Genomic DNA, 27,082 nt, shown 5'->3' on the forward strand with positions numbered 1-27,082 from the left:
TGTGTGTGTTTATGTGTGTGTTCCTCCATTTGATTAAGAGATAGAGAGGCTTCTGGGAGTTTTATTTCTCAAACCACTGGATAGCGAGGAAGAAACAAAACAAAACAAAAAAAACGTAACCTCTGACAACACAAGCAGCTAGGCCCTCACTAATGGTCTGGCAAGAAGTGCCTAAGACACAATATTTTGTTTGTTAGCTGTCTTAAAACCTTGTTAGGGTAACATGTTTGTAGCTTATGTATGTGTGTGTGTGTATGTGTGTTGAATAGCTTGACACACTTTGCCTGATGCGGTGGTGTGAGGATACACTCTGGACTAATCTCTTCATGTCTCAAAGATTTGAGGAATAATTCGACATTTTGTGAAATACTCTTTTTTTGTATTCCTGCCAAGAGTTAACTGAAAAGATCGACAGCACCTTCGTATGTGCATGAAGCTACAGGGATTTGTAGCTGAGCTTAGCACCAAGACTGTTTACGCAGACTTTGGGGGGTAATTAAATCCCACTAATCTACACTTTCCATCTTGTTTCTTTATTACGCATATGAACCAAAACTGTTCAACCACAAATTTATGCTTTAGCCATGCTTATGTCACAACTCTGTGGATGGCAACATTGGACACGTTGGTACTTTATGCTAAGCTAAGATAACCAGCTGCTGTTAATAAACATACAGATGTGAGAGCAGCATCTTCTAATCAAACTCTTGGCAACAAAGCAGAGAAGAGTGTTCTCCAAAATGTCAAACTATTCCTTGAACATCTACCTGGTCAGTGCAAACCTGTAGACAAAATAATGCAAGCTACTTTACAAATATTCACCAAGCAAAGAAAAGAAGGAAAAAAAAAAAAACAGCTACTCCTACAAAAAAAAAAAAACTACGTACATGTTATAAAACAAACTTTAACAAAAATATAAAACTTTCAAAAGTTTTGAAAGTGTAAAAAATGTACACTTGTGTCACCAAGTTAAAACTGATGGTGTAAATACAAATTCATCCTCTAGGTGTAAAACTAACTATGCAGGAAAAATATCTGAGAAAGTACAGCGTGAAACACTAGAAGGATTGCTGTGGTGCTGCTGCTGACTGGAGACTGGGCTGTATGAGATAAATTACAGTTGGCTGGCATCAGAGGTCTTTGTCGAATGGCTCGAAGGGTTAATGGTTAACAGGGAGGTTCGTCCTTCTCTTCCCTTTTGTCCTTTGTCGTGTTAAAAGATCTGAGTAGGACAGAAAGACAGAAGGTCCAGTGGTCCTGGAGAAAAGAGAGAGGCCATGTCAGAAATGAACTGCACTCTGTCCTGCAGTGGATTTTCTTTTGTACTATTTCAGTAGAAAAAAAATGGTAAAAATTTACCGTAAGGAAAAGCTCAGTTCCAGCTCTCTTGTCCGCTGCAGAAAGAGAGAAAATGAAATCAGCTCATCTGCCCATGTTATGTTGCCTTTTGGTTCAGCGGCTGACATTTTTGGCCACAAACCATGATATCATCCGATAACAATTTCATAATACACTATTTACAACATCACTGACCATAGATCTAAAAATAGCTGCAAGGAATAATGGTGCAATTATACTGTTAAAACTATGTATCTTCGTGAAAGGTTTATTTCAGGACCACAGCTCTGAATTTATATAGAGGATATAGTAGAGCCACCCATACAATTTTCTAAATCAAAGGCACAGAACAGTTTTTGTTTTTTTTTGCACTTTCAATTCATTCATGTTTTTTCTTTTTCGTAATTTATTGAAAATCTAGGATCCAGGAATTTTGAGGAATAGTTGAGGTCAGGTGATCCATTTATATTCTTATAAAAAATAAAACACGACAAATGTGAAATATGGTGAAATCTTCACAGACAAAGAGTCTGATGGATATGCGGATGATGAAATCAGCATGAGTGGTTTGTTCTAGATGAGTCCAGCTGCTTGTTAAAAGAAGCAGCAGTGATGGATGTTGAAGGTTGAAGAGGAGGAACAGATGGCGAAAAACATCACTCACGGCCTCCTGCGTAAAGTCAGACTAGTGACGATGATTGAATGGCTGGTGGTTGTTAGATGGATTCTTCAGTTAGTAGATGGTGACACATTGATTAATAATCGATACCTCTTCAACTGGGAGAGTGTTCCTGTGGGTCACCAGTCGTAGCTTGGAGGAGCCGAGGCCCGAGGGAACCGGGTCAGAGTGTCGCAATAGGGGGAGCTACACCATGTACGCACACACACACACACACACACACACACGCACACACACACACACACACACACACACACACACACACAAACACATACATACATACATACATACACATGGGGAGTCGTTTATAAGTTCAACGTTGTTGCTTGGAAAAATCTCATTCAGCACATTTTGCTCTGTCTGTTGACAAATATCCCTCCACCAATTAATACCTCGGCATGCAAGTCAAGGCCGGTTGGCACACAGCTCGTACCTGACCACAGAGAGGTTTCCATGGATATCGCGCACCTGTTCACCATGATTACCTGAATTACCCAAACTGCAACACAAGAGCGAGGGAGGGCAGGTGAGAAAGAGAATGGGATGGCGAGCGTCACTCCCCACAGAGGGGAAAAAAAAAAAGTTGATAACGAGGAAGTGACGTGAGGGAAAACGAAGAAACAAGGATCCATGCAAAGACACACGAGACTGTGCTTGTGATTTCTGATGAAAAGAAGGAGACGAAAGAGGAGATCCAGAGATGAAGTATCCCATACCAGAAAAAAAACAAAAAAGAGTGGGTATGTGAACGAGGATGAGCATGAAGAGCAGACAAACTTCAAAGTGCAACAAGCCACGGGTAAGAGGAGCTGGACAGAGCGGAAATAACAAGACGGAAAAACATGAAGAGAGTAACGACAGAGGGAAAGAGAGAAGAGAAGGATTCGTTAATTTTGCTTTGATCTATCTACAACAGAAAAGACTTAGAGAGATGAGGAGTAAATCTAAAGAACGATCTCGGGCTCAATCCTAAATCTGCATATGTGTGTGTGTGTGTGTGTGTGTCGTCTGAACTCACTCCTCAAAGACGTCCTCTGTGTCCATCCTTCTGTAATACTTGGCCAGTTTGATGGAGAGGACGATACTGGGAATCAGGAGGATGCAGCAGCCGCCCAGACCAAACCAGAACGTGTTCTGAGAAACACATGAACACAATTATTGACACATTCACCTGTGATACTACATTCGTCTTTCAAACAGATGAACAGTCTGATTACTAAGCAAAAATGGCAAATAGTTGAATATTTACTCATATTTATAGGATGTAGGGAGCTGATACTTTAAAGGGATTGTTCAACATTTTGGCAAATTGGCCCATTGCCATAATCCCTACAGTCTTAGCAGTAGGTTTGTTACCTTTAATTGTCGGTGCAAGCTGTTTTTAGAACGGCGGAGCAGAGCCGCGAGCTGCTCAGAGCTACACTATGGAGGCTCATGGGATTTCTTGGTTTCCCACATCAAACTCATCAAATACACAATCCAACAACTCCAAAATGCTCTGGTGGACAAGTTGTGACCTGCACGTTCACCACTCTATGAGATAATAAGGGAACGATACAAGACAGAGTTGTTTTCGAGGTAAATTCATGCAAAACTGCTGATGTGTGTTACTGTCGGGGCAGTTTTCCGGCAAGCAGTCTCTGCATTTGCCTTGAAAACAACGAACCTACTGCTATGACTATAGTGATTATGGCAATTGGCCAATTTGCCAAAATTTTGAACTAGCCCTTTAAACAATAAACCCAATGTGTATTGGACCTTTCAAACAAGAGATGTAGGGATTCACAGGTTCAGTTTAGACTATAAAATGTCTTCAATGGGGAAAAAACCCCTATAATTTCCACAGCTCTGACATACTCAAATCGTCCTAAATGCTGTAGTTTAAGATCCCATCAAGAATAAAGCAATGAGTCTTTGGCGTCTTTGCTTCAAAAATGATTGAAAACAGCTTTTAATTGCGTTTCAGTTGCCTGACATATTGACATAAATATGGTTTAATCTGTGGACTGAAAAAATAAATAATACAGTCATACAGTTACAGCAGCAACAACTCACACAAGGACACACAACACACGTGCACATGGACAAGCGCTATAAAGCAGGGCAGGACATATAAATACAAACATATGCAGCGCTGCAGGAGCTGCTGGAGCCCTGATATATGAATTCCTGTTTATATTGCTCACAGTCTGTGGTTTGTTTGGGCTCATTAACGTCTCACAAACTCACATGTATAGCAGATAAGTAAATATTAAACTTTTACAATTCCTCAGGGCCGTGGGCAAAGACAGCAAAGAACCTATGTGCACGAGAGTCCCAGCCTCGCCTTTAAAACAGACTCTGTCCCATCACAGTGTGAGTGAGTGTGTCGGAGGCGTGAGGAGGACATACTGTTCTCATACGCGTGGTCGCAGAAACCCAGAGCTCCCTCAGAGCCTCAAAGAGCCGTTTATATTTTTAGTTAAAATACTGACACATATAGGGAACATGTACAGTATGTGCAGCTATGAAATTCATCAGTACACCTCAGCAGCCTCTCACACACACACACACTGATAGCACTTCTTACCACTGAATCCATTATGAAGCTGCACGCTACGATCTCCATGCTGTCCACAAGGTTACTGATGGGTTTACACTGCGCCACCTCTGATGTCAGCTGGAGAAGAGAATACACACATAGTAAGAAAGTTTATAAATGTAAAATAAAGTTTATTTACACAGCTCTTTTCATATACAAGTGGTTTGAAAATCATAAAAGAGAAAAAGAGTCAAAACTATTCACATCACAACAAAAAGGGAAAATATTTAACATTTTATCTTTTTATATGATGTAATAAAAGCAAATATGAGCTAAATTGGGGCTTTGCTGCGTGTCATTCCCCCTCTCTGTCCCCCATTTCCTGTCTCTCTCTGACTGTCCTATCAATTAAAGGTAAAAAATTCTTTTAAAATAACAAAACTAAATTGAACAGGTATGTTTTCCGCCCCTCTAATATTTCATGGTGGGGGTGTTCCCCAGTTTTACATTGGGAAACATTTAGAAGCCAATTTACTTTCATTAAAAGTCTGGCAGCGGAAAAATCTGCTTGGAAAAAAAAACAAAGCATGAATGAGTTTCTCAGCATGTTCATAAACATAAAAACCCTGAATGTAAACAACAGCGTCCGCGTGATTAACATCAGACGTAAAGCCAGAACTAAGCAATGAGCATACGACCCGACATTGACCCATGACCTTCGAAGAGACGGTGAAATATACTCACAGAGCTTTTCACCCAGTCTGTGTACTGTTTGAAGTATCCCACCAAGCTCACTGTGTAGGCCCTTGTCTCCTAGAAACCAGCAGAGGAATAAAAGTTAAGAAATGTGATCCACTAGGTAACAAATCAAAAGTAGCACCAGTCAAAACAGAAGAGGAACTAGGTAGAGTTACAGAGGAAAGACAAACAGTGTGCTTCATTGTTAATGAGCTTCAGTGTAAAGAAAGTAAGGTACTGAGATGATAAAATGACAGATGACAGATTATCCGCTGTTTTGCTAACCTCCTCCCGGCCATGTGCATTTGTTTTTTAACAAAGCTGGCGAGACAGCAATCCATGGAGCGGTGAATAACGTTATATATCGTACTGTATACGTGTTACGATGTGTATATTTGTGTAGTCTTTTCTGTCGTGAACAAGAGATTATGGATTACAGGGTGCGTTTGTGTTGCAGTGCGGCAGAGACGAGAGCTGGGACACCGGGTCGCATGGCGCTGATCTTGCAAAGTTGGTGTTCGGCCAAGAGATGCTCGGTGGAAGGCAGAGAGCCTCCACTCTCCCTAATAACAAGTTACAAGTCATGCGACCCGGTGTCCCAGCTCTCGTATTATTATCATTGTCTTATTAATATCATTGTCTTTTTATTTTTATATGTATAGGTGATTTCAGGACATTGTGGGGGGACGCGCAAGGAGCTGGGGGATATGATGTTGTGTTTGTTTATGATCTTGATGTACTGTTTTGTGTATGTGTTCATGGCGCCTTGAGTCTCTGGTCTGTCCACGACGAATTTCTCCCAAGGGAGACAATAAAGACAAACTAACTAACTAACTATTTAACCGACACAGTTACTCCGAAGCTGTTTAATGAAGGTAAAAATCCTGCATAGTTCCTCTTTAAATCAGTTCTAAAGCAGTGAGCCAATGAAGGAGAGTGAGGATTGGGGTGATGTGAAGTTATTAGCTCAAACCAGTAAGAACATTATTCAAGATGACTTAATTACAACTTATATGATGCACATAGTGTTATGTAACCAAAGCATTAACATACTGGTTATAGTATATATATGTATAACAAAGCTGACATGGGAGTTCATGTGTCTTAAGTCTTGTACCTGCTTCACCACATGGGAGGCGTTATGAGTGATGAGGTACTCTGCTGCATCGATGGCACTCAGGATGTTGGTGACCTTGACCTGAGAGAGAAATAAAATCATTTCAGTTTTTTTATGCGTGCATGTGTCTGTGTTATAACACCACTGGTTTTGTTTGTGTTTTCTCACCGGCAGGTCGTTGGACGTCCTCTGCAGCTGTTTGATGCTCTGGCTCAGGGTGCTCTGTGAGAGAGGACAACAAACACAAACAACCCGGACGGTCAAACAAACCAAACAAACAAACACTGAGAGGCCAATTACAAAACACTCTGTCACGTCACACCACCACTGTCACAACACGTAGGAACCACGTTGCTACAGCAAACAAACACGGGACAAACACTGTCACTGTGCCGTGCCACAAACAGCGGCTTACCCGCGCTCTGACATATTTCTGTCACCATTTTATGAAAGAAATGGAGGAAAAGGAGAGAAAAAAGAAGGAACATTGAGGGGACGAGCAAACAAAGACATTTTCTTATGTAATTCATGTGATATTAATTTATTATTCTATTATACATTATTATATCATATATTATTCTACTCATACAGATACTTCTGTTGTTCCTGCTGTAACAGGAGTTTTATAAACACAAACTTTACGTTTAACTTGCCTTGTCAGTAATAGAAAGGTGTGAGTGGAGGTGAATTTGCTTGTGCGGAGTGTAGTTGTTGGTGTCGTACTGTTTGTGTTTGTGTTTGTGGGAGAGGTGATTACCATTGCTTGCTCCAAGGGCACCACCTGATCTCTGTGGATCTGTCTGATGCTGCTGGCGTGTCCTTTGAGTGCGTTCTCCAGAGCGCCACGCGGCTGTAAACAAACACACAAACATGGAGTGTTCAGGATTGAGTGATGAATATTAACTTAGTGATTTATTATTCTTTACTTCCTAACATAATCATCCCTCTGTTCATGTCGTGGCACCAAGAGTCTGGACGGCTGCAGTGAGGGATGTTGCTGTGTCTGATTCTCGTCTTCCCACTCAAACCAATCAGATCAGTGTATACACCTGTTTCTTACACATTCAAAATCAAAACTCTCGTCTTCTGTGTAGTTCGTAACACAACTCCTTCAGTGCAGTAACGGTGAGACCTACCAGCTGGTCAGCCTGAGCCTCCAGGTCAGTGGAGAAGGACAGGAGATCCACGAGTGTGACTCCCTTATTCACCTAAAACAAAGACGAGTCAAGATGAATACATGCTGCTGTACATCTTTCACTTTTACATTCACTTTCACAGTTTGGATTATGGTGTTGTTATCTAAGTTGTAGTTTTGTTGGAAGTTTTAAGGTGTACTGATAAAATGTGCACACACACACAGATTACCTCGGCCAGGTACGCCTCATAGTCGATCTGTCCGACTCCAGAGTTGGCGAAGTTGATGAGGCTGTCTCTGCCGGCCTGCTCCAGCAGTGTGATGCCCTGCAGGTCGACCTGCACACTCTCCAGCACTTTGGCCAGATCCTTGTTGTACTGTGGCCAAACACACATACAGTATATTACTATATAAGGCACATGTAAAGAGGGACATTGTGGTCCAGAGTCGGGCTCCTGAAGAATCACCCACTTACCACAGTTCTGTTGAGGAAGGTGTTGATGTTGAACATGGTCTCCAGCTGCAGAGCATGATACAGGCCGTTGTTCTCATAGCACTCCCTGCAAGACAAAAGCAGCTTGTTCATAACTCTGAATGTCCTTGTGTTCATAAAAACCTAAACAAATGTAGAGAATCAATTTGAACCAATTCGTCCATTATAGGGTTATAATGGGTCTGGGCCTATTTTGACTGTTTTTGAATACTTTTGATTTTGCCTTTATATACCACATTAAAAAAAAGTTTAACATGCCCATGCTTGGTATCTTTTTTTTTTCAGCAGAACTTCATCCATATGATCTGACAATTATTTTTTCACTTTTAGCACTTCTTCTTTAGTACTTTATAAGATTATAAGATTACACTTTATTGTCAGATCAGTCTGAAATTTGTCTTGCGTCCCATGAACACAGTGAGGCCAAAGATACACAGAAATAATCAAATCTGAATTGAAAAAATGTATATACCCTCCCCCGGTCTATGTCAGACATCTCTGGTATATTCATCACATATAGTATCAGCTGATTTTTTCCAAATATATGGAAAGAAATGCATCCCATCCCATCAATTTGATCATTAAAACTATCATATCTCCAGTTTTACGTGGTCTATCAAACTAAAATAAAAACTTGGAGAGAGTTTCAAATCCGCACTTTCAAGTGAATTTGACGGCAGCGGTCCAGGTGAACTAGTTTCGTTTTTATGGCGCTTTGAGGACGTCATGTGATCTGATCACGCCTGATCATAGTGTACAGTATGTTTTGTATCTTACCTGTACATGCCTCCCAAAGTCAAGTCAATGTTCGGATTCTGAAACAGCATCCCAGGAAGGAAGTTCCTCTTCTCTGGATGAACCATGAACGGTGTGTCTATAATCTAAACACACATAGACACACACACACACATATACATTCATTCATCAGCACAGAGCTGCAGTGTTGTCTCTTATGTAAGACTATCCTGCTCAGATAAACCTCTCTCCAACACAAACACGGAGAGAGGCAGAGAGGAGAGTGAAAATAAGACGCTTCAGGAAGGAGGAGAGTTTGTGTTCAGTACCTTGAATAGCTGTCGGTTAGCCAGAGGCTCACAGATCAGCTTCTCCACGTTGCCACCAACAACAAACAGGGTGGTCACGATGGCCATCAGCACCCAGGCAAAGATAAAAGAGAAGCCCACCCCTCTGGAAGAGCAAGAGACACAGAGTGGGAGATGTTACTCACACAGAAACATCACTCACCTTATTATCACTGTTTATTTAGCTTTATTTAAACAATAATCAGGCTCCAAAGTGTGTGCAAAGACAAGGACACATTCTCACTGATAAAAGCTGGGAAAAAGCTACAAAGACAGTAAAATGTGTGACTTGAGGGAGAGTACACTTAAGCCATACTTTATTTATTGATTTGGACCTTTATATCAAATGAAATTAGCCTCTAATAGTTAATGTAAAGTTTTACAATACAATTCAAATGTGACAGTGACTAGTTTGACCGTTGACACTTCCTGTCTTTCTCATTAAATAAAACATTTAACCATCTCTTATTCTTTGGATTTGTGTCTATACACTTATAATAATGCTATTATATAATAAATATATATATATATATATTATTTAGACATGAGAAGGTTTTGTTTGTCATGGCAGGAAAAACACAGCTGTGTCAAATCTGATCTTATCTCATCTTAAACGTGTCTGTCGCGAGGTAGATCCTTTCTTTCCATTTAGTAGGATTATTATTGCACTGTTGCCAGGGTAACGTACGCCATTAGCAGGTTGCCGCCGGTGTTTGAAAGGCATCCTCTGGTTGTAGGTGTGGCCTGCTTGTCGTAGCCGCAGGTGCCACACAGCAGCCCGAGGACGTTGAAAGCCAGGACCAAGACGGCCATGCAAAGCACAACGACACAACCGATCCACCTATGGCGCACACACACACACACACATACACAAACACAAACACAATTACTATAATTTGCAAGGACACTGTATTGAATCATATCAGTTTCCAGGAACTTTACCCTAACAACTTCATTACTAATCTTTCACCTGCAATTACTGATTTTTTTTGGTCATCTGAAGACGGCAGGACCAAATAAAAAATACTTCAACAATATATGGAGTCAGATTTCTGTCCACCTGATGAATAATACACTAATATATTGTGTATTTAAGATCGGTTTCGCCATAAAGTGTCAAAATGGTTACAGTTTTTAGGGATCTGCAGATAATTCGCTTTACGTTCATCAAGGAAACAGTTAATTTTGTGGAAGCCAAATTCTTGCTGCTATACTGTGACTGGATTTTGTTCCCACAATTTGATTATGATGTGTACACAGTTAAAAAAAGAAAAAAGAAAATGAAACCACATGCACAAACCTGTAGAAATCCATCTGGTCCACCTGTGGGTAAAAAGACTCAATGTTCTTCTGTCCCTGGTTGAGGAAAATGGTGAAATTGGCCAGAGAGGGTTCCACTGGGAACATCTTGGAGAAGCCAATGATTTCTGCGCCAGTCTTATCCAGCATGCCTTTTACTCCTATGCACATAAAAATGAAAAGCCAAGTAAAAAGTCAGAAAAGGAAAAGCATTTATGCATTTTTTTACCCCCTATATTAGCAAGAAGGGCTGTCACGTCAGAGATAACAAGATTGATAAAAGAAGGAGAAGAAGTGTCACAGAGTAGAGTGAAACAGACAAAACAGACTTACGAGGAAGAGCTGTGATTTCATCATCCATGAGTGTGCAGGGGAAGATGAGACAGAGACAGAATATAAAAGTGAAGCTACTACAAGCTTAATCTCAACTTGTTTGTACAAAAGAGGTGGAAACAGAATGTTTAACCGAAACTAAATACACATATACGTATACTTTATGTACCTGAGACAATGTTTTTAGTTTGCTCTTTGACCAGTTTTGGTGTGTCATTAAAGGACGAGTAACCCTGCAAGGAGGAAAGAAATAAAGAAAAGATGATTAAGAAAAAAATGTTTTTGAACAAATGTAGGTTCAGGATGAAAGTGGTGAGTGAACCTGAGGCTCTAATTACACCTGGTATTGACATGTGATCTGTACAGGATATTAATAACTCCTGTCTGCCAACATTGTGATTTCAGACCAAGGATTCACCCAAAGTGTGAGAATTTACCTCAAAGTACTGTTTTATGTCTCTGTATCTTGAGTTAGTATCTGTAAGACTTTACAAACTCCTCTGTCTGACCAGGAGACAGCGACTCACCTTTTGTACAATGTTGCTTAGATCTGTTTTCAGGACCGTGTTGACATTGGTCAAGGCTGGACTGACATCTGAGAGCTGAAAGCCACACAAAGACAAAGCAAGAAGGTAAAAATGGAGAATGCTGCTAAAACTAAAATGCTGATTTGCATTTGGTTTTTTTTTTCTTTTTAAGGTTTTTTTTAAATTCACTGGTACCTTAGAGAAGTCTGCGTTGACTCCCAGCTGGGACAGCGTGGATCGGATGGTGTTGCAGGTGTGAGACACGGCTCCGTTCGTGCAGGCGGGGTCGGACAGGGTGTTGGACAGAGAGGCCCGCTCCCCCGACAGACTGGCCTGAAGTTTCCCCGTCCCGTCCTGAAGGACCTCCAGAGAGGAGCTGACGTTCTCCAGAGCCTCTTTGGTCTCCCGCATGGCTGCAAAACAACAGAGAAAGGATGGAAAAACTCTACCTTTTAGCCAAAATAATCAACAACTCTGTGTTGTTTTGTGTTGTCCAATGACCACATACATCACCAAACTGTCAACATTAGTACAATAACACAGATCACACCAACCACAGATCAATAACCCACAGCAAAGGCCTGTTTACAGGGTGAAATAGTGGCTGGTTCAGGATCAGCATCTGTTTCTAACACAAACACAAAGTCACGAGCACTGCACCACTGAATCCACATCAGCTCTGATTTACCTTTGATGGCATTCTCAACTTTTGCTTTAGATAAAAAAAAAAAAAAAAAGAAATGTAGGGGGGATACAGTAGAAGGTGAGGGGAAAAGAAAGTTTAAAAAATGGTGAGGAAATGGATTCAGGATTCTGCAGCAAGAAGCCCACAAGAGAGGAAGCTGCATGTACAAGCAATGTCTAATAGGTGAAGCAACAATGCACAAAAAAATCATGTTTAAAGTAGATATATTGCTGTGTAAAATGAATGAAAATATCATCAATATGGGCAAGTGATGATGCCCCGGCCGACAAATCGTATTCTCCAGATGTAAATCACAACACATTTTTTTGAGGAAAATGAATTAAAAAACAAACAAAGAAATAAAATTAACAGCAATTTTACCTGAATATGCTATTGCGATGCGTTTGTTTCATTTTCTATAGACGTTATTAGGTTTGTTACAACTGTATGACATTCACGGGTGTTTATAATAACATTTTAAACTATCGGTGTCTTTCATAAAGACCAATCGTGTCTGAAAATTGATGAAATATGACATAAAGCTCTTCAGGAACAGAAACAGGAGGCGCTGTGTCAGCTGTGTGAGCACAACAGGAGGTTATATTGAAAGCTAATGCAAAGTGAGTGTTACCTCCTGCCATGCGCAGGGCCGTGTCCAGTGACGGCACCACCTCTTTCTCCAGCTGACTGTGGATCCTCCCACCCAGCAACGGCCCGATGTCTGTCAGGAGAGACAGAGCGATCAGAGCAGTTTCACGGCAACACTGCATTTATAGAACTGCTTTGTAAATACAGAGACAGATACTAGTGTGTAAACAGTCTGGGTTTTAAACTTACTGTCCAGGTCTGACAGGACTTTGTTCTTTGCCGTGGTGTACTGGGCTGTCAGGTAATCAATTTGCTGCAATAGAAAAAAACACATAATAATGTATATATACTTTTTTTTTTTTTCTTTATTTGTTCCAACCAAGGTAATTGCACGACTTTTCCCAAATAAATTTACCAAAACACAATACTTTCTTATTCCATGGTCAGAAAGGGGCAGGGAGAAGGTACACCTTATATTGCCTGCCCCTCACTCACTACATACTTGTACTGAAATAATCTGTCAGTCTTACATTAAAATAAACAAAACAAAGAAACTATGTTTCAATCTGACACTTTCACACTAATATAAGTTACAGTAATAATGAGTTGTCTGGTTTTAGTTTGGTGTGTATGTGTGTGTGTGTGTTGGGGGGGTTTGCATGTGTGCTTTACCTCCGGTGTGTTGTTGGCAAATGTCCTCAGGTCCCTCATGTTGGTATTGATGAGCCGCCGAGTGCTCTTGATGTGGGTGCTGACATTATGGTTTGCAGCATATGCAATAAGTACCCCCACACTGAAACACACACAAACACAGGAGGGGGGGCTTCAGTAAAATGTGACCATGACCATTATTCACCAGCAGAGGGCAGCATGACTACACACAGAGGGGTTTCTAGCTGTAAGTCACTCACTGAGGAGCCACCACAGGGCTCCAGGCTGCCCCTAGGTGGGAATAAAATTTGAGACAGTGCAAGTAAATCTTTCGTCTACTTGCGCATGTGCAATCAGTAAATTTGCTGTTTTATGTTTAACACTGGTGAAACATGGAAGGGACGACTCAAACAATCTGGTGTCTGTCATTAGAGGTGGCAGGCCAATGTGTGTCAGGGTCATGAATGAAAAGGAAATGTGAATATTTGCTTTTGCAAATCGATTTACGGTGTGTGTAGCCCTAAATTTTCAGCTTGCGCCCATAAAGTTAGAGGCCACTGTGCTCCTAGGGAAAAAAGTTAGTGTGCAGCCCTGCACCAGAGTCTTTTAAAGGGACAAATGATGAGGATTAATTAGAGAGTAACATTTGTCAGCAAAACCTGGTGGAGTCTGTTTTTTTTATTTCTTATTTTTTTTATCATGTCAATATCTAAAGGTTTGGATGATGAAAGAAGAAAGTTCAATTCAGCAGCTTTCTCTCCATGTTGATCTCTTTTTATAACAAAGGATGGTGATAAAGTGAATGACAGAAGCACCCTTAAAAAAGAAGAAGAAATAGGGCTGATCCAGATGCTGGAAGCAAGAAACCAAAGATGATCTGAGTTTTTGATCCACGTCTTTGTTATCAGGTGAGAACGAGACTGAAACCATGACTCACAATCTGAACGTTCACCATGCAGAGTTACTGACATCTAAAACTTTAAATTATTCAATAAGCTTTAAAATTCTGTAACTGAGAATGATTTAATGAGGAAAAGGAACGACAGACAGTGTTTTATTTCTGGATGCACCACTGACATCGACCCAGATATCATGTGCATTCAGTATTGTGATAAATACTGTCAGTTGAATTAAGTGTGTAGGGTGAATATCATTATTACACTTGGAAAAATGATGGCAAGAACTCCACTGTTGTGTTTCAGATACCTGTGCCCTTTCACAGTAGAAACCCTAAAAGCAAAGTGAGTTTTTCAAAACAGGCTGAGAACAGAAAGACAAAAACCATCGAGGGGAGAAACAGAAAGCAGAAAAAAAATCATAATGACAAACTCTGACCTGATGATACTGCATCAAAGTGCCTCAGATGTCCTGACTGTATGTGTGCTTTTTTTTTTTTTTGCGTTTGTGTGTGATAGAGCTTGTGTGTCTGTCTGTGATGTGAAAGCATTCATTCAGACAGAGAGGCCACTCACAGTCAGCCAAGTGATATCAGTAACAACTAACTGTCCTGCACAGTTCAGGTCGTATTCCTCCGACTGTACACCTGTCTACTGCCCTCGGCACAGAGCAGGGACAAGGCATGCATGTCTTGTGTGTGGATATTGTACACATAAACAATACTTTAAAGAGATGTAAAAGATGTATTCCTGAATTTATGAATAATTTGTGTGTGATTTATGATTTCTTTTTTCTATATGATATTTCTACAGTCGTTTATATTCTAACAAGTAATATAAAACTTCTAATAGCAGCCTTTATAGCAATTTCAACTGCAGTAATATAAAACAATCCTTCATTACTTATTTTAACAGCTTTGCAAACACAACTGTCCTTATAACAATTTTTCTGTTGCTTTAATTAAGTAACAGATTTGCTCATGTGACCAAAGCTACTTTTGCTGTTTTAGTTTTATCCTCAGGAGGAGAGGATTACTGTACAACTGTAGTGACTGATTGTTTAGACAGTAAAATATCTGTGTGTGTTCAGAATAGATTTCAGTGTTGGCTTGAGTTTAAGTCCAGAACAAACACAGTCAGTATCGTTTGGTGTCCAGCTGCTCTTTCTACTGTTTATCTAAAAAAATACACTCATGCATGAAAAGATGTGTATATTTATTATTTTCCTTTTCTCTGTTGCAGATGAATGAGACCGCTACAGGTACAGCAGATGCTAACTCACACTTTCTGACAGCTCACCGGTTGTCCCAGACAGTAAATGGTGAGAGCAGACTCATCATTTATCATCAGGGAGATCGGAGGAGACTCACATGATGAAGATGGAGGTGGCGATGAGCGAGGCGGTGTAGAAACCTCTCTGACAGTCGGCGTTCTTCCTCTGCCTCTGGTGCATCTCCCCTCCACAGTTGTCACAGCAGCGACACACACAGAAAAACAAGCCGATGATGGGCGTGAGGATCACGAACACAACGCCGATGGTCCCACATATAAGGAATCCAGCCTCGTAGTAGATCCACTGGAGGGGGCAGCAAGATTCATCCGATCAGTATTATAATCATTAATCAATACTATAATCATTTTGCAATTGTGGTGTGAGCGAAAAAATGTAGAGCAGAGGGACGAGTGATGAGTTTACCTGTAGCAACAGGACGACGTTTTCTGGCTGTAACACCAAAGCACATGCAGCAAACACACATAAACACACAGATACACACACAAACAGTGACACACGAAGCCACAGCAACAGAAAAACAAAGATAAACACATCAAGGTCAGTGTGACAGCCAAGAGATTACAAGGTGGAGTAATTCCAATTTCTAAAGAGGTGCCTGAATGCAACATCATGGAAAAGGGTAAAAATGGGTACATGAAATTCAAAATAGTCCTCCTGGTATTATGTCATGACACAACCACACTGTGGTTCCTACTGTCACATGCTTGTTATGTAGTGTGTTAAAGTGATTTATTACTGTGAAAACAGGTTTGTCTTTTAAATGGGACACGCTAAGGGGTTTTAAAATGTCCCAAATTTAATTTCTATGTGCATTTCATTCTTCAAAATTTCAAAAAACATTATATTTCACAGGTGTTAAATGACAGGCTTCACTTTAAATGTCAGTATAGGTTCATTCACCAGTGTTAGATGGATACAGTATGATTACATCACGCTGTAACTTCATCTTAATCATCATGTTTAAAAAAACATACCTTTCTCCAATTCTCCATTTTGATTCCCCCCATGTTTTGCTGAATGACTCTGACAATTAGATCTGAAAAAAAAATGAAGACACAAATGTGTAGGTTAGTACGTAAATACACAAACATTTCAGTTTGCAGACACTAAAAAAAAAAAAAATCATTATGCAACAGTGTTTCACAGCTGAACGTAGGCGTCACAGACAGACCGACTTCCGGTTAACATCTGACGGGCAATGAAAAAATCCATTTATGTATTCACGACGAGACAACACAGATTATGTGGAATCATTTTTAATTTCCGAGGACAGTATTGAGACTGTATTTCCTCATATATTGAACAGCTGTGTGTTTGGGTGTAGTACTGCCAGCGAGCGCTGAAGCTCAGTCCAGCTGTCCGTGTGTTTATATAGGTCATCCAGCACTAAGCCTACCTGGACGGTGACTCACCCCGACTGTTAGTCAGCAGGTGAGCACCTATTCCTCCTCACACACACACACACTAACGGGAATACATGCATGCATGCACACAGATGAAAGTAGGGCTATATGATGACTATATGATGCGATTTTAGTTGGAATGATCAATTTTTGAATTTAATTTCCTCTGAAAAAAAAAACATGTGATTGCGATTTTTGTTTTGTCTCAAAGCAAACAAATATGTCACTTCACATCTGGAGAATATAATTTGTAGATTGGAGCGTCTCTGCAGCAACACAACAATGTGACACATTTAACTTTGTCAATGCATCTCCTGTGATTTGGATATGGCTCTCGGCAGTGTTGGTTGTATTCAAATTCATTCTGCAGCCCTACTTAGGTATCTGGATGAAAAATTTGACAACTGTTTTGTGTCCACACGCCATACATGGAGAGAGACGTTGCTGAGACAAAAAAAATAACTAACATTACACAAGGGAAGTCTGGGGATCCCTGCTCCGACTGCTCCCCCGCGACCCGACTCCGGATAATGCGATGGACAATGGATGGATGCTTACATTTTAATTTCTAGTTCTTAGGGAGTGTATTCGTCGCCCATCAATTTTGTTATTACAGTCTGATAAAACAAAAGTTATTTGTAAGCTAGGTGCCTTTCTGAAACGTGTCCTTCCTCTGTTTAAGTGATAGTTTTTGCTCTGTCCTGGTCAGAGATGTATGTACAAAGTATGTACAGCCCCCACTGCCTCTTGCTATGTCTGATTATTTGTACTGTTTTATTGTGGTGGTCGTGAGAAAATAAAGTAAAGTGTAAAGTGTTAACGGAGCCACATAGTGAGTGTGCTCAGGTTGGTAGAGTGGCTGCCACTGCACATGACAGGCAGATGGAGACCAGTTTAGCGTGCAAATGCTGACACAGCTGCTGCACACACACTCAGACACACACACACTGAACCAGACATCCTACCTTCTGTTTCCACACCTGCTGGTCTCAGGTGATGTGAGCTTGTACATTAAATGCTACTAAATCTTTTCTCACTTTTAAATGAAGTGGATTTCAGTACTAATACTAAAGTCTACAGTATACTATGTAGAATAAACTTTAATTCATCCTGTCTCTCTCTACATCTCCTACAGCCAGACACCAACAATTATTTTCAATACTGATTAATCTGAAACTCATTTCCTTGTTTATTCAATTATTCTGATGGTGTTCGGTTTCAATGGATAATGATAAAGAGCAGCGGCAAATATTCACATCTGAGGAGGTGTAATCAGAGGTTTTTAAACAAATGTCGGATCAAAATAGTTAATTTCTTACAGTTTTTCAGCAAAATGATAAATCATATCTGTTTAAGATTTCCTTTGCATATGGATTCATGGTACTTAAATAATTTGCTTAGTATACACAGTCCACTACATGATACTGTGAGTGATTTGCATGCGTTTTGTTGGATTGAGTTGAATGACGGGAGGTTGTGTGAGCCCTCTGACGGACTGTGAGAGTCTTTCTGGAGGAAAAGGAAAAGGACGTGTTAGTTGGAGTATCATTTGTGACCGAATGGATAATCCTCTTACTGTACAGTAACACCACCTTCTTCTTCTCCTGAGAAGATGTTTGCCTTACTTGTTACTTTTCTTCCATCATTGCACCTGCCTGCGACTGTGAATAAATCTGGATGGACTGGAGAAGCTGTCAGACTGTCACGTCGGGTGAAGGCATCTAACCCTGAACTCTGCAGATGCAGCACCATGACCACATCTGATACCACCTGTTGGTGCTCAGCTACTTAGTTAGCATTAGCCACTGAGGGCAGTTAAGCTTAGACAGCTTAGTTCAGTGACCCAGTAGAGGAGCTATAGCTACACCAAACGAAAGGAAAGGAAAGGAAAGGAAAGGAAAGGAAAGGAAAGGAAAGGAAAGGCGGTGGGGGTGGGGTGCAACTATCAGAATTTGACCTGAACGGATGAACAGACCACCAGTCGACATGAACTCAAGTGTATAGTGCAACAATTAGAGGGAATAAGTGATGGATTTAGTGAAAAAATATAGGATTTCCCTTTAGAAAACAGTGAGAAAGTGACATTTTCATGTCGTTCCGATGGATTTTTTTGTAATAAAAAATGTACTTATCATGTATTACCGATTGTTAACGGACATTTTATGTGTCTCATAACTCTTTCAAGGATTAAAAAAAAGAAAAACCTGGTTGAAAAAAATGAAGCGCGCACACTCGATTGAGCGTACACACCACGGTGAGACTCAAAACATCGGCAAGAAGCCAGAAAACGTTGCTGCTTCTTAGCTGCTGTGATAAATAAGTCAGACCTACAACCCTCTTACCGTTATGTGTAAATATAGGCGAGCACAATCCTCTACACTGACCGGCTGTGGGAGATTACTGAGGGAAGGTGTGGACTGGAGGGCTTTACACAACCTGACCACCATCTACGCTGCTTTTTACATTAGGTTAGGGTTAGGCCTCGCATCCAACCCATGACATCATTAATTGTGGATTTCAATAGTGGATGCAACTACAGACAAAATTAAACTAAAGACCTATTGTACGACAAATATCTTCTCTTCTTTTTAAAAACCACCAATCTTTCATAAAGCAAAGCAGTGTTACTATACAAAAGTTGTCAAAAATAGACTGAGCTACACTCCCACTCATTCTTGCTAGTTTTTTTTACAGACCCACAAAGCTGCACTTCAAGTTATCGATGCTTCTATATTTCCTTAAACAAAAGAGACAGCATGCACGTTTAGTTGTCTTTCCTGCATCCTGGACAGCAGACACTTACATGAAGCGAGAAATATAGTATAACATCCAATCAAAGTGGTGGAACTATCCACTATTTAATGAATTTGACACCTGCTGTTTCTTTATTATGTGACCCACGTGTTGGTTGAACCAAGTTTAACACTGTTATAAATAGGGATTGTTTCTCAGAGAGTCTAAAAACACAGGGTCACTCCTTTGGCTCAATTTTCATCACCTGCCTCAACGTTAACGGGAAGTGAAGCTGTGGCCGCAGTTCAAAAGGTGTTGTCGCATTACGACATGAGTCATTTCAGGTTTGCCAAAGCACAGTTCTGTTAGTGCTTATGTTACTTTAAATACGACCAGCTGCACAGTGTGTTTGGCTGTATTACACAAGACTGTAAGTACTGTATGTATTTCAATGGCTGCAGAAGCTAAAGAAAGTTACACTAACCACTTTGAGCTGAGCAAAACAACTAAGAGGATTACGTGGAACGTCTTTTTTCCCATTTACAGTGAACTCCTCAAGTAGGAAGAAATTACATTTTTAGATGACTGAAGAGTTTAGTAGGCTATATGAAATATCAGAAAAGATGCATCATACTACCCTGGAGGACAATTTGACAGTTGTTTATTCTCACCACCAGTTAAAAATGAAAAGATCTTCAGTTTAAGATCTTAAAAAAGCAGCAAATATTCAAGTTTGAGAAACTGGAACCACTAACATTTGTAACATTTGTTTTTATCAAAAATGATCAATTACTAACTAATCAATTAATCAACTAATAATGTTGGATCCACTGTTGCCCATAAAGTTGTAATAATTTAGTTTTTTAGCCACATTCCTCTTCTTATTCCTATTTACACACATCAGTAATCACCTTTGACCAGGTGCAGTGATTACATACTGAGTCCCAGCTACCAGTTATGAGAAGATATACACTTTATCTATCAAGAATAAATTACATTGTCACAATTATTTCATGAGAAGACGTAAAAAAAATATATTTTACACCTACTTGATGGGCGACACTGCACATAAACAGGAGTGTGCTAATAGCAGAAGGTGGATGTACCAGTGTCATGATGTAAGATAATGATGTGTAAGTTTTATTGCAGAGTTTTAGGGGAGAAACTTCTGCCTCATGCTTCTCATCTTAAATATCTTTATATGAGACAACTAATGTGAGTGTGATCTGATTTAAGACACTTGCTTCATGATGAACAGCCTGTCTACTTCCAATCACAGTAATTAAGGCAAACAGACAAACACCAGGACTATGACCCACTTTCAGTGTGTGTGTGTGTGTGTGTGTGTGTGTGTGTGTGTGTGACAATGCCATCTGTAGCAGTGGTAGCAGCGCTGCGGTAGCATTGGCCCTGCGGATGCTAATCCTCTAATCTACCCTGTGTGTTATCAGAGGGATAAGAAGACCCAGACTCCACACACACACATACACACACACACACAGTGACCGAGCCCAAAAATGCGTCTTCACTTTAAATTCAACCTTCACAATGAGTCGTAAGGACGTGGGATCGGAGGCTGACACATCACTGGTCATGAAGCAGGGATGTCCCGTTGTACACCAACAGGAAGTCTTTTTCATTATCTGTTACCATTAAGATGTGAACAGCTCTAAACCTCTAGGGAACATCTACAACATTAAACATATAACATGAATTTGCAGCAGTGCATTACTAAAACGTTTTATTAAGACTGAACCTCAGAGTCCAACTGATCTGAAAGCATCAACCAATCAGCTGCCGGTCCTCACTCTCCCTCACGTCGACCCACCTTCACCTCAACTCAACCGTGGACCTACTGTACTACACCTAACCTCAACCTGTCACCTTTCCACCAGCTAACAATAACCACAACCATGGACCAGCAGCACAGTCCCAACACCACTTGAATGACTTATATACCACTGAGAGAACCTGAACTCAGTGGAGTATGTGTAGCTCACAGTCCTCTATCTGTTTCTATTCAACTGGAGGAGCGAGAGACACAAACCACGTCAGTAACACCACAGTGTTTCTACACTGCTCTCACTGAAAAGCCTGTGGCCTTTTTGTGCAGTTTACATTTGTTTTCCGCAGATGCTAACTGGGACACATCATTTATTTATTTATTCCCCACTTTTGCTGTTGGATGGTGGCATTAGGTAGGAAAAGTAAATCACACTTTAAGAGCATTAATACAAAAAACAACGGATTATGGTTTTGTTTTTATAATATAAGAATAACCTCTGTTGTGCATCATTAAATTTACAGGTGCACAGGTGAAATGTCATTATGGTGAAGAAATGTGTATGACAGAAATAATCCCTCCGCATATTTTAAGGAATGGAATAAATCTAAAAAAAAAAAAAAACTATTATAGGTCTTAGTGTAGTAACCTGGCTACATATTGTAACTATTACAGACTCTGTTAAACTTAATGAGATTATTACATGTACAGTGGGGTTCAAAGTGCAACTTTTCATTTTCACCATGTCGTCCTAGAGCCATCCAGCTGCAAATAGATCATCCAAATTTTTGGAAATGGCATCCAAGACATTATACTATAGTCTATGAAATAAAAGTTCACCTACATGGGCAACATGTTACTGAAGAAATAAGTTGAAGGACACAAGTGAAATGTTGCTCATAATCAAAGGACTCTTGTTTTTGTTTTGTGTTTTTTTGCATTAGGCTACATTATTCCAACCACATCCAGGAGTTTCTATATAATAATCTCTTTGCAACTGCATTTTGAAGATCAAACAGAGCTCAAATTATGACTGCAAGTTAAAAAGCAACTTCAGCTTTTAGAGTTTTTAGGTAAAAAACACTTTGACTCTTTTTTAGACATGCTCGCATTGTTTGAATATTGAAAATGTCGGGTTTTGAATTCACAGATTAAAGCAGAAGTAAGCGATCCGGTCGTTTTGGCTAACTTCGTTAGTTAGCAGCCCCCGCCCTCGTCATGGATCTATTGATCCTCGTCCCTACGTTACCACATTCACGCGCATCCCTTGGCTGCACACACAGCCCTTCATGCTGTTCTCTCTCCTCATTGGATAAAGGTTGTAGGATACAAGGAAGTATACAAGAAGTTTTCCCCTCGGCTCAGAGCAGAGCAGAGTGACTGACAGACCCGTGTTTCAGACCAAACACTCTATATAAGTGATTGCCGTCGGAAGATATAACTATTTAAGACTTACATTAACACAAATATTCCGCTTACTTCTGCTTTAATGACTTCATACAAAAGATATTCAAACTAGTAGTTTTTAATATATTTGTTTGCCTCTGTTGTTAGCACCTGGAAACTGGCATATTATTTACCTCAGGCTCAGAGGAACCTGGCAGTTCGTGCCTTCAGCAGCTGCGGTTGCAGATAATAATAGGTAACAACAGGTATGTGTGTGTCTGTGTGTGTGTGTGCATGAACAACATGCACGGTTTTGTACCCATGTGACATATGATGTGGGACGACAGCGTCCAGGTGGTCTCTCTACCTGTGCGTGTGTGTGGTTGTGATAGTGAATCATACGGGACAGTCCCTGACAGCAGCAGCATATGGTCCAGTGGATTAAGGTATTATGCAGTGATGCAGGTGACTGAGAAAGCCTCTTCTAATCGCTGATCTGCTAATTGATTACCCAGCCAGCGGCTCTAACCCTGGACACCAAAATGGCAGCAACTTAAAACCCTTCAATCCTATTGCACTGTGTCATCCTCCAACGTGACCACTCATGGTTGTACAGACACACACACACACACACAAACAAACCGTTTTTCGTCACGTCCAGTTCCATACATCCATCACTGGGTTACTACTATACTACAGCATGGGGGGTGGGAGGTGGGGTGGGGAGTTATAGGGGGCATCATTCACCCTGTATGTATTGATCATGTGACAGGCCTGATGATCAACTTTAAACCATCCCAGTGATGTTACAGCGTGAGCCCGGCAGAGAGGATCACTTATGAGCTATGACAGCAATTGATCCCATTAATCTGCTGCTCATAATATTGGTTTATGGACTCAACACGCACACGCACATCAGTTGCATGCAGTCGCTCGCACTAGTACGTACGACGTGCACACATGATCTTCTGATCCAGCGGGATTGTAATTGGAGGCGCCACTTTAGTACACATCTACTCTCGGAGAGGGAATAGAGATACATGTGTTGGACTTTAAGTATTTTAAGATGCACAACAACAACAACAACAACAACAACAAGTCTGTCAGATGATGTTACGCATGATGTGGGTGGAGTCAGGTGTAATCAACGTTTATGGCTTGTGATGCCTTTAAATCAAATCTACTCGTGGGACAGGTTATATGACCTGTGAGTAGTTCAGTTCATGTCCAAAGAGATTATTTGCCTGCTCAGATTGATTCATTTTATACAACTTTTAGAGGCCTGGAGATGAGACAATATTAAGTTCGGTATTTCACAACACACCTAAATTCAATCCACTGTTTTATCACATCTTCTACTTGCAGTGTAATCCACCCCAGACTGTATAACATATCCATACTTCTTATTTCTATACTACACCATAACACAGATTGATCTCTATACTTTGCTTCACACAATCATACTGCAGCTGTGTTTTTCATTGCATGTAATACCTTCAGTTGTATGTCTATGGATATTCTCATTCATCCAGGTCATTGTTCTCTCTCTCTCTCTCTCAAATTGAATCGTAGGCAACTGGACTTGTATTTGTCTAGGAAGACGTTTCGCCTCTGGATTCAGTTGTACTGTGCAGCTCCCTATACTCTATTCATACATCTAGGCTTTATTATATATTATATTCCCTCATTTTTTTCTATTACTAATTAATTATATTAATTTGCTACACTCACATTGAGGATGAGTGGCACCACCTCCCAAAGGATTACGTAATTAAGCTCTGTCTTATTGTATCTTATGTTACCAGTAGGCCTATCTTTCTTGTGATCTTATCTAAATTCCCTGGGATCACTTTATGGTTAAAACCACTACTACAGTACACTGCATAAATAAAGATGAAATTTAGGTCAATAAATAAAATTGATGGCTCAGACTATAACTGTTGGAGCTACAAACACAAACAAGTTGAATTAGCATTTAGTAATGATGCAATGACAATTTGTAAGAGATACAAGAGCCTGTGTGGCTCATTGTGAGAGAGGGAACTTGTGAAGAAGGAGAAACACTGCAAAAACTCAAAATTTGTCTATGAATATATTATCTTATTGTCTTATTTCTTGTCAAAATGTCTCATTTCTAGTCAAAACTAATCTCTTTCCACTTAAAATAAGACTCATCACCTAAAACTTAACTTGTTTTTAGATCATTTTCACTTGTTTCAAACAAATTTTCACTTGAAACAAGTAGTAGAAAAATCTGCCAGTGAAAGCTTTTTTTTTTTTGTGCTTGTAGCTACTAAGAAAAACTTGCTCCACTATCAGATTCTTCTACTTATTTCAAGTGAAAATAGGCTTGAAAGAAGTAAAGTGTCTAAAAACAAGATAGGCTACTTTTTAATGTGATGAGTCTTATTTTAGTAGCTATAATGAGATTTGTCTAGACTAGAAATAAGACAAATGTTCTTGGTAAGATTATGAGTTTTTGCAGTGAACAGACCCAGAGTTGAGGGATGGAGGAGAAAGAGAAGGGGGTGTAGAGGAGGGGGAGAGGGAGGGGAGGGGTAGTAGCCTCACCTTTGGGGAAGTTGTTGGGTTGAACAACGTAGAGAAACGCGTGCACTACGTGGAAGAGGATGCCTATGGCCCCGGGCTCGTAGTACGCGTGGGTGTCGTAAACCGCTGCCGGTACAAACCCAAAGTCCAGGGGCTCCATCGGCGGGGGGGAGCGCTGTCTGCGGGGGTCCGCCCGCTGCAGCCCCCCGCCCCCCGGGGCTCCTCCAGCCCTCTCATCCGCCTGGTCCTCCCGCTCCCGCTGCTGCTGCTGCTGCTCGCCGCTTGTGGCCCCCCAGCAGCAGAGCAGCAGGACCACCCACCGTGTCCACAACATGGCTCAGAAAAGTCCAGCTTTGACCCCCCCCACCCAAAAAACAAAACAAAAGTAAAAGTGATGCAAAGAAGGAAAAATTAACCCAACAAGTGATAAAATGAAGCACAGATAAACTCCGAGGGGAGGGGGATGGAGAGGGCAGAGGGGGGAGACGGGCTGTTGACGCCAGAGGACACCTGTCCCTCTCGGCGGCGGCTTATCCCCGCAGCTCTGGAACAACCGACCGAGAAACTTTACAACTCCACATCCGACGGTCGACGGTTCGAGTCCCCCCGTTAGCTCCTTCTGGTGTCCCCGCGCGGACTCTTCACAGACATCTTCATCATCTTCATCGTCATCTTCTTCTTTACCACCACCATCATCCTCTTCTTCCTCTTCTTCCTCTTCCTCTTCCCTTCGCCCGGACGGAGCTCTGACAGCGGACCAGCGGCCGAGGAGGATGTGCTCGCGGTCTCTCGGTGTCCTCACTCTCTCCGGTCGCGCGCTCAGTGCGAGCAGCCTAATCTCGCGTGCACGAAGAAGGAAAAAAAAAAAAAAACGGAAGAACGCGCGTGCTCGCCAGGCGCATCTGTGTCACCTGTTCAGCTCTCTCTCTCTCTCTCTCTCTCTCTCTCTGAGGTGAAAAGACTCACCTTTTTTCATGGACTTTCCAAATTAGTCATTTAGTTCTCTCCTTTATTCTTTTATTTTATTCTATTTTATTTATTTATTTATTTGTCTGTAAAGCGACCTTGGGTTTCTTGAAAGGCAGTATATAAATTTAGGTTATTATTATTATTATTGGGCAACTGTAAGTAAACATCAGCATCTGAAATGTCTCTCAGCAGGGGGCCCAATGCGCATAGACCCAGGGCCTCTGATGTTTTTTGGGCCCCTGTTAGGGGCATTTTAACTTTGTTGCCTAATAAAAGCCACAGATACTGTTCATGTTATAGCTGACTTAACTGCTATATAATTCATTCTCTGTTGTTCAAAATTCATGTGTACAATTCGTGTAATTATTAATTATGCATATATGTTTATTACTACTGAGAGGGTATAATTTATATATTTAATATGGGCACTGTAGACTATTGTTATTTTTATTCTATATTTGAATATTTCAAATGGAGCTATAACAAAACAATTTCCCTCTGGCCATCAGTAAAGTAGCCTTCTTCTGATCTCTCTCTTTAAGTACTCTGTGATTGGACTTCCTCATTATACTGTTACCAGTAACTATATCTTTGTCGCTCCACTGGGGAGAATTAAATTAAGGTACCGTTCTACCGTTACTCCCTTGATAATGGAAATAAACTGGTAATAGCAGAGAATAGAGGATATCAAGTAAGGTAATAAAATATAAAATACATTCTTTAACTATATAATATATGAATAAAAAATATATAAGTATGAAAGATGACAATTCAAATATTCAACACAGATATAAATGCAACAAGATAGGGACCGTGACAATTTTCTTTCTTTTTTTAAAAATTTGCACTGGTCTGAAAGTGTCAGAATTAGTAAAATATCAC

The 27,082-nt window shown here is 40.6% G+C and overlaps 1 protein-coding gene across 9 annotated transcripts; it reads right to left on the bottom strand.

The window, feature by feature from the left end:
• prom1b (prominin 1 b) lies at positions 1–25,891 on the bottom strand. 9 transcript variants are annotated; one of them, XM_085782400.1, is made up of 29 exons: positions 25,253–25,669; positions 16,351–16,412; positions 15,779–15,805; positions 15,453–15,658; positions 13,208–13,328; positions 12,785–12,848; positions 12,579–12,668; positions 11,951–11,974; positions 11,458–11,675; positions 11,263–11,337; positions 10,905–10,968; positions 10,404–10,563; positions 9,792–9,944; positions 9,086–9,209; positions 8,799–8,902; positions 8,004–8,088; positions 7,759–7,905; positions 7,530–7,601; positions 7,151–7,243; positions 6,809–6,826; positions 6,562–6,615; positions 6,394–6,474; positions 5,283–5,351; positions 4,587–4,676; positions 3,036–3,151; positions 2,451–2,516; positions 2,108–2,203; positions 1,360–1,394; positions 1,049–1,257 (listed from the first exon to the last, which is right to left on the bottom strand). In XM_085782400.1, exons 1-27 carry the CDS (start codon positions 25,563–25,565, stop codon positions 2,137–2,139), a joined length of 2,763 nt encoding a protein of 920 aa, XP_085638526.1. In that variant the 5' UTR covers positions 25,566–25,669; the 3' UTR covers positions 1,049–1,257; positions 1,360–1,394; positions 2,108–2,136. The 9 variants fall into 9 exon arrangements, with proteins under 9 accessions (XP_085638563.1, XP_085638574.1, XP_085638593.1 ...); XM_085782426.1 differs by lacking the exon at positions 2,451–2,516 and having other exon boundaries at positions 25,253–25,668; XM_085782407.1 differs by lacking the exon at positions 11,951–11,974 and having other exon boundaries at positions 25,253–25,666.
• Between the last annotated feature and the right edge of the window lie 1,191 nt (positions 25,892–27,082).

The sequence above is a fragment of the Trachurus japonicus genome, chromosome 1 (assembly GCF_045865225.1).
Source record: "Trachurus japonicus isolate A0001 chromosome 1, Traja_1.0".
Lineage (NCBI taxonomy): Eukaryota > Metazoa > Chordata > Actinopteri > Carangiformes > Carangidae > Trachurus > Trachurus japonicus.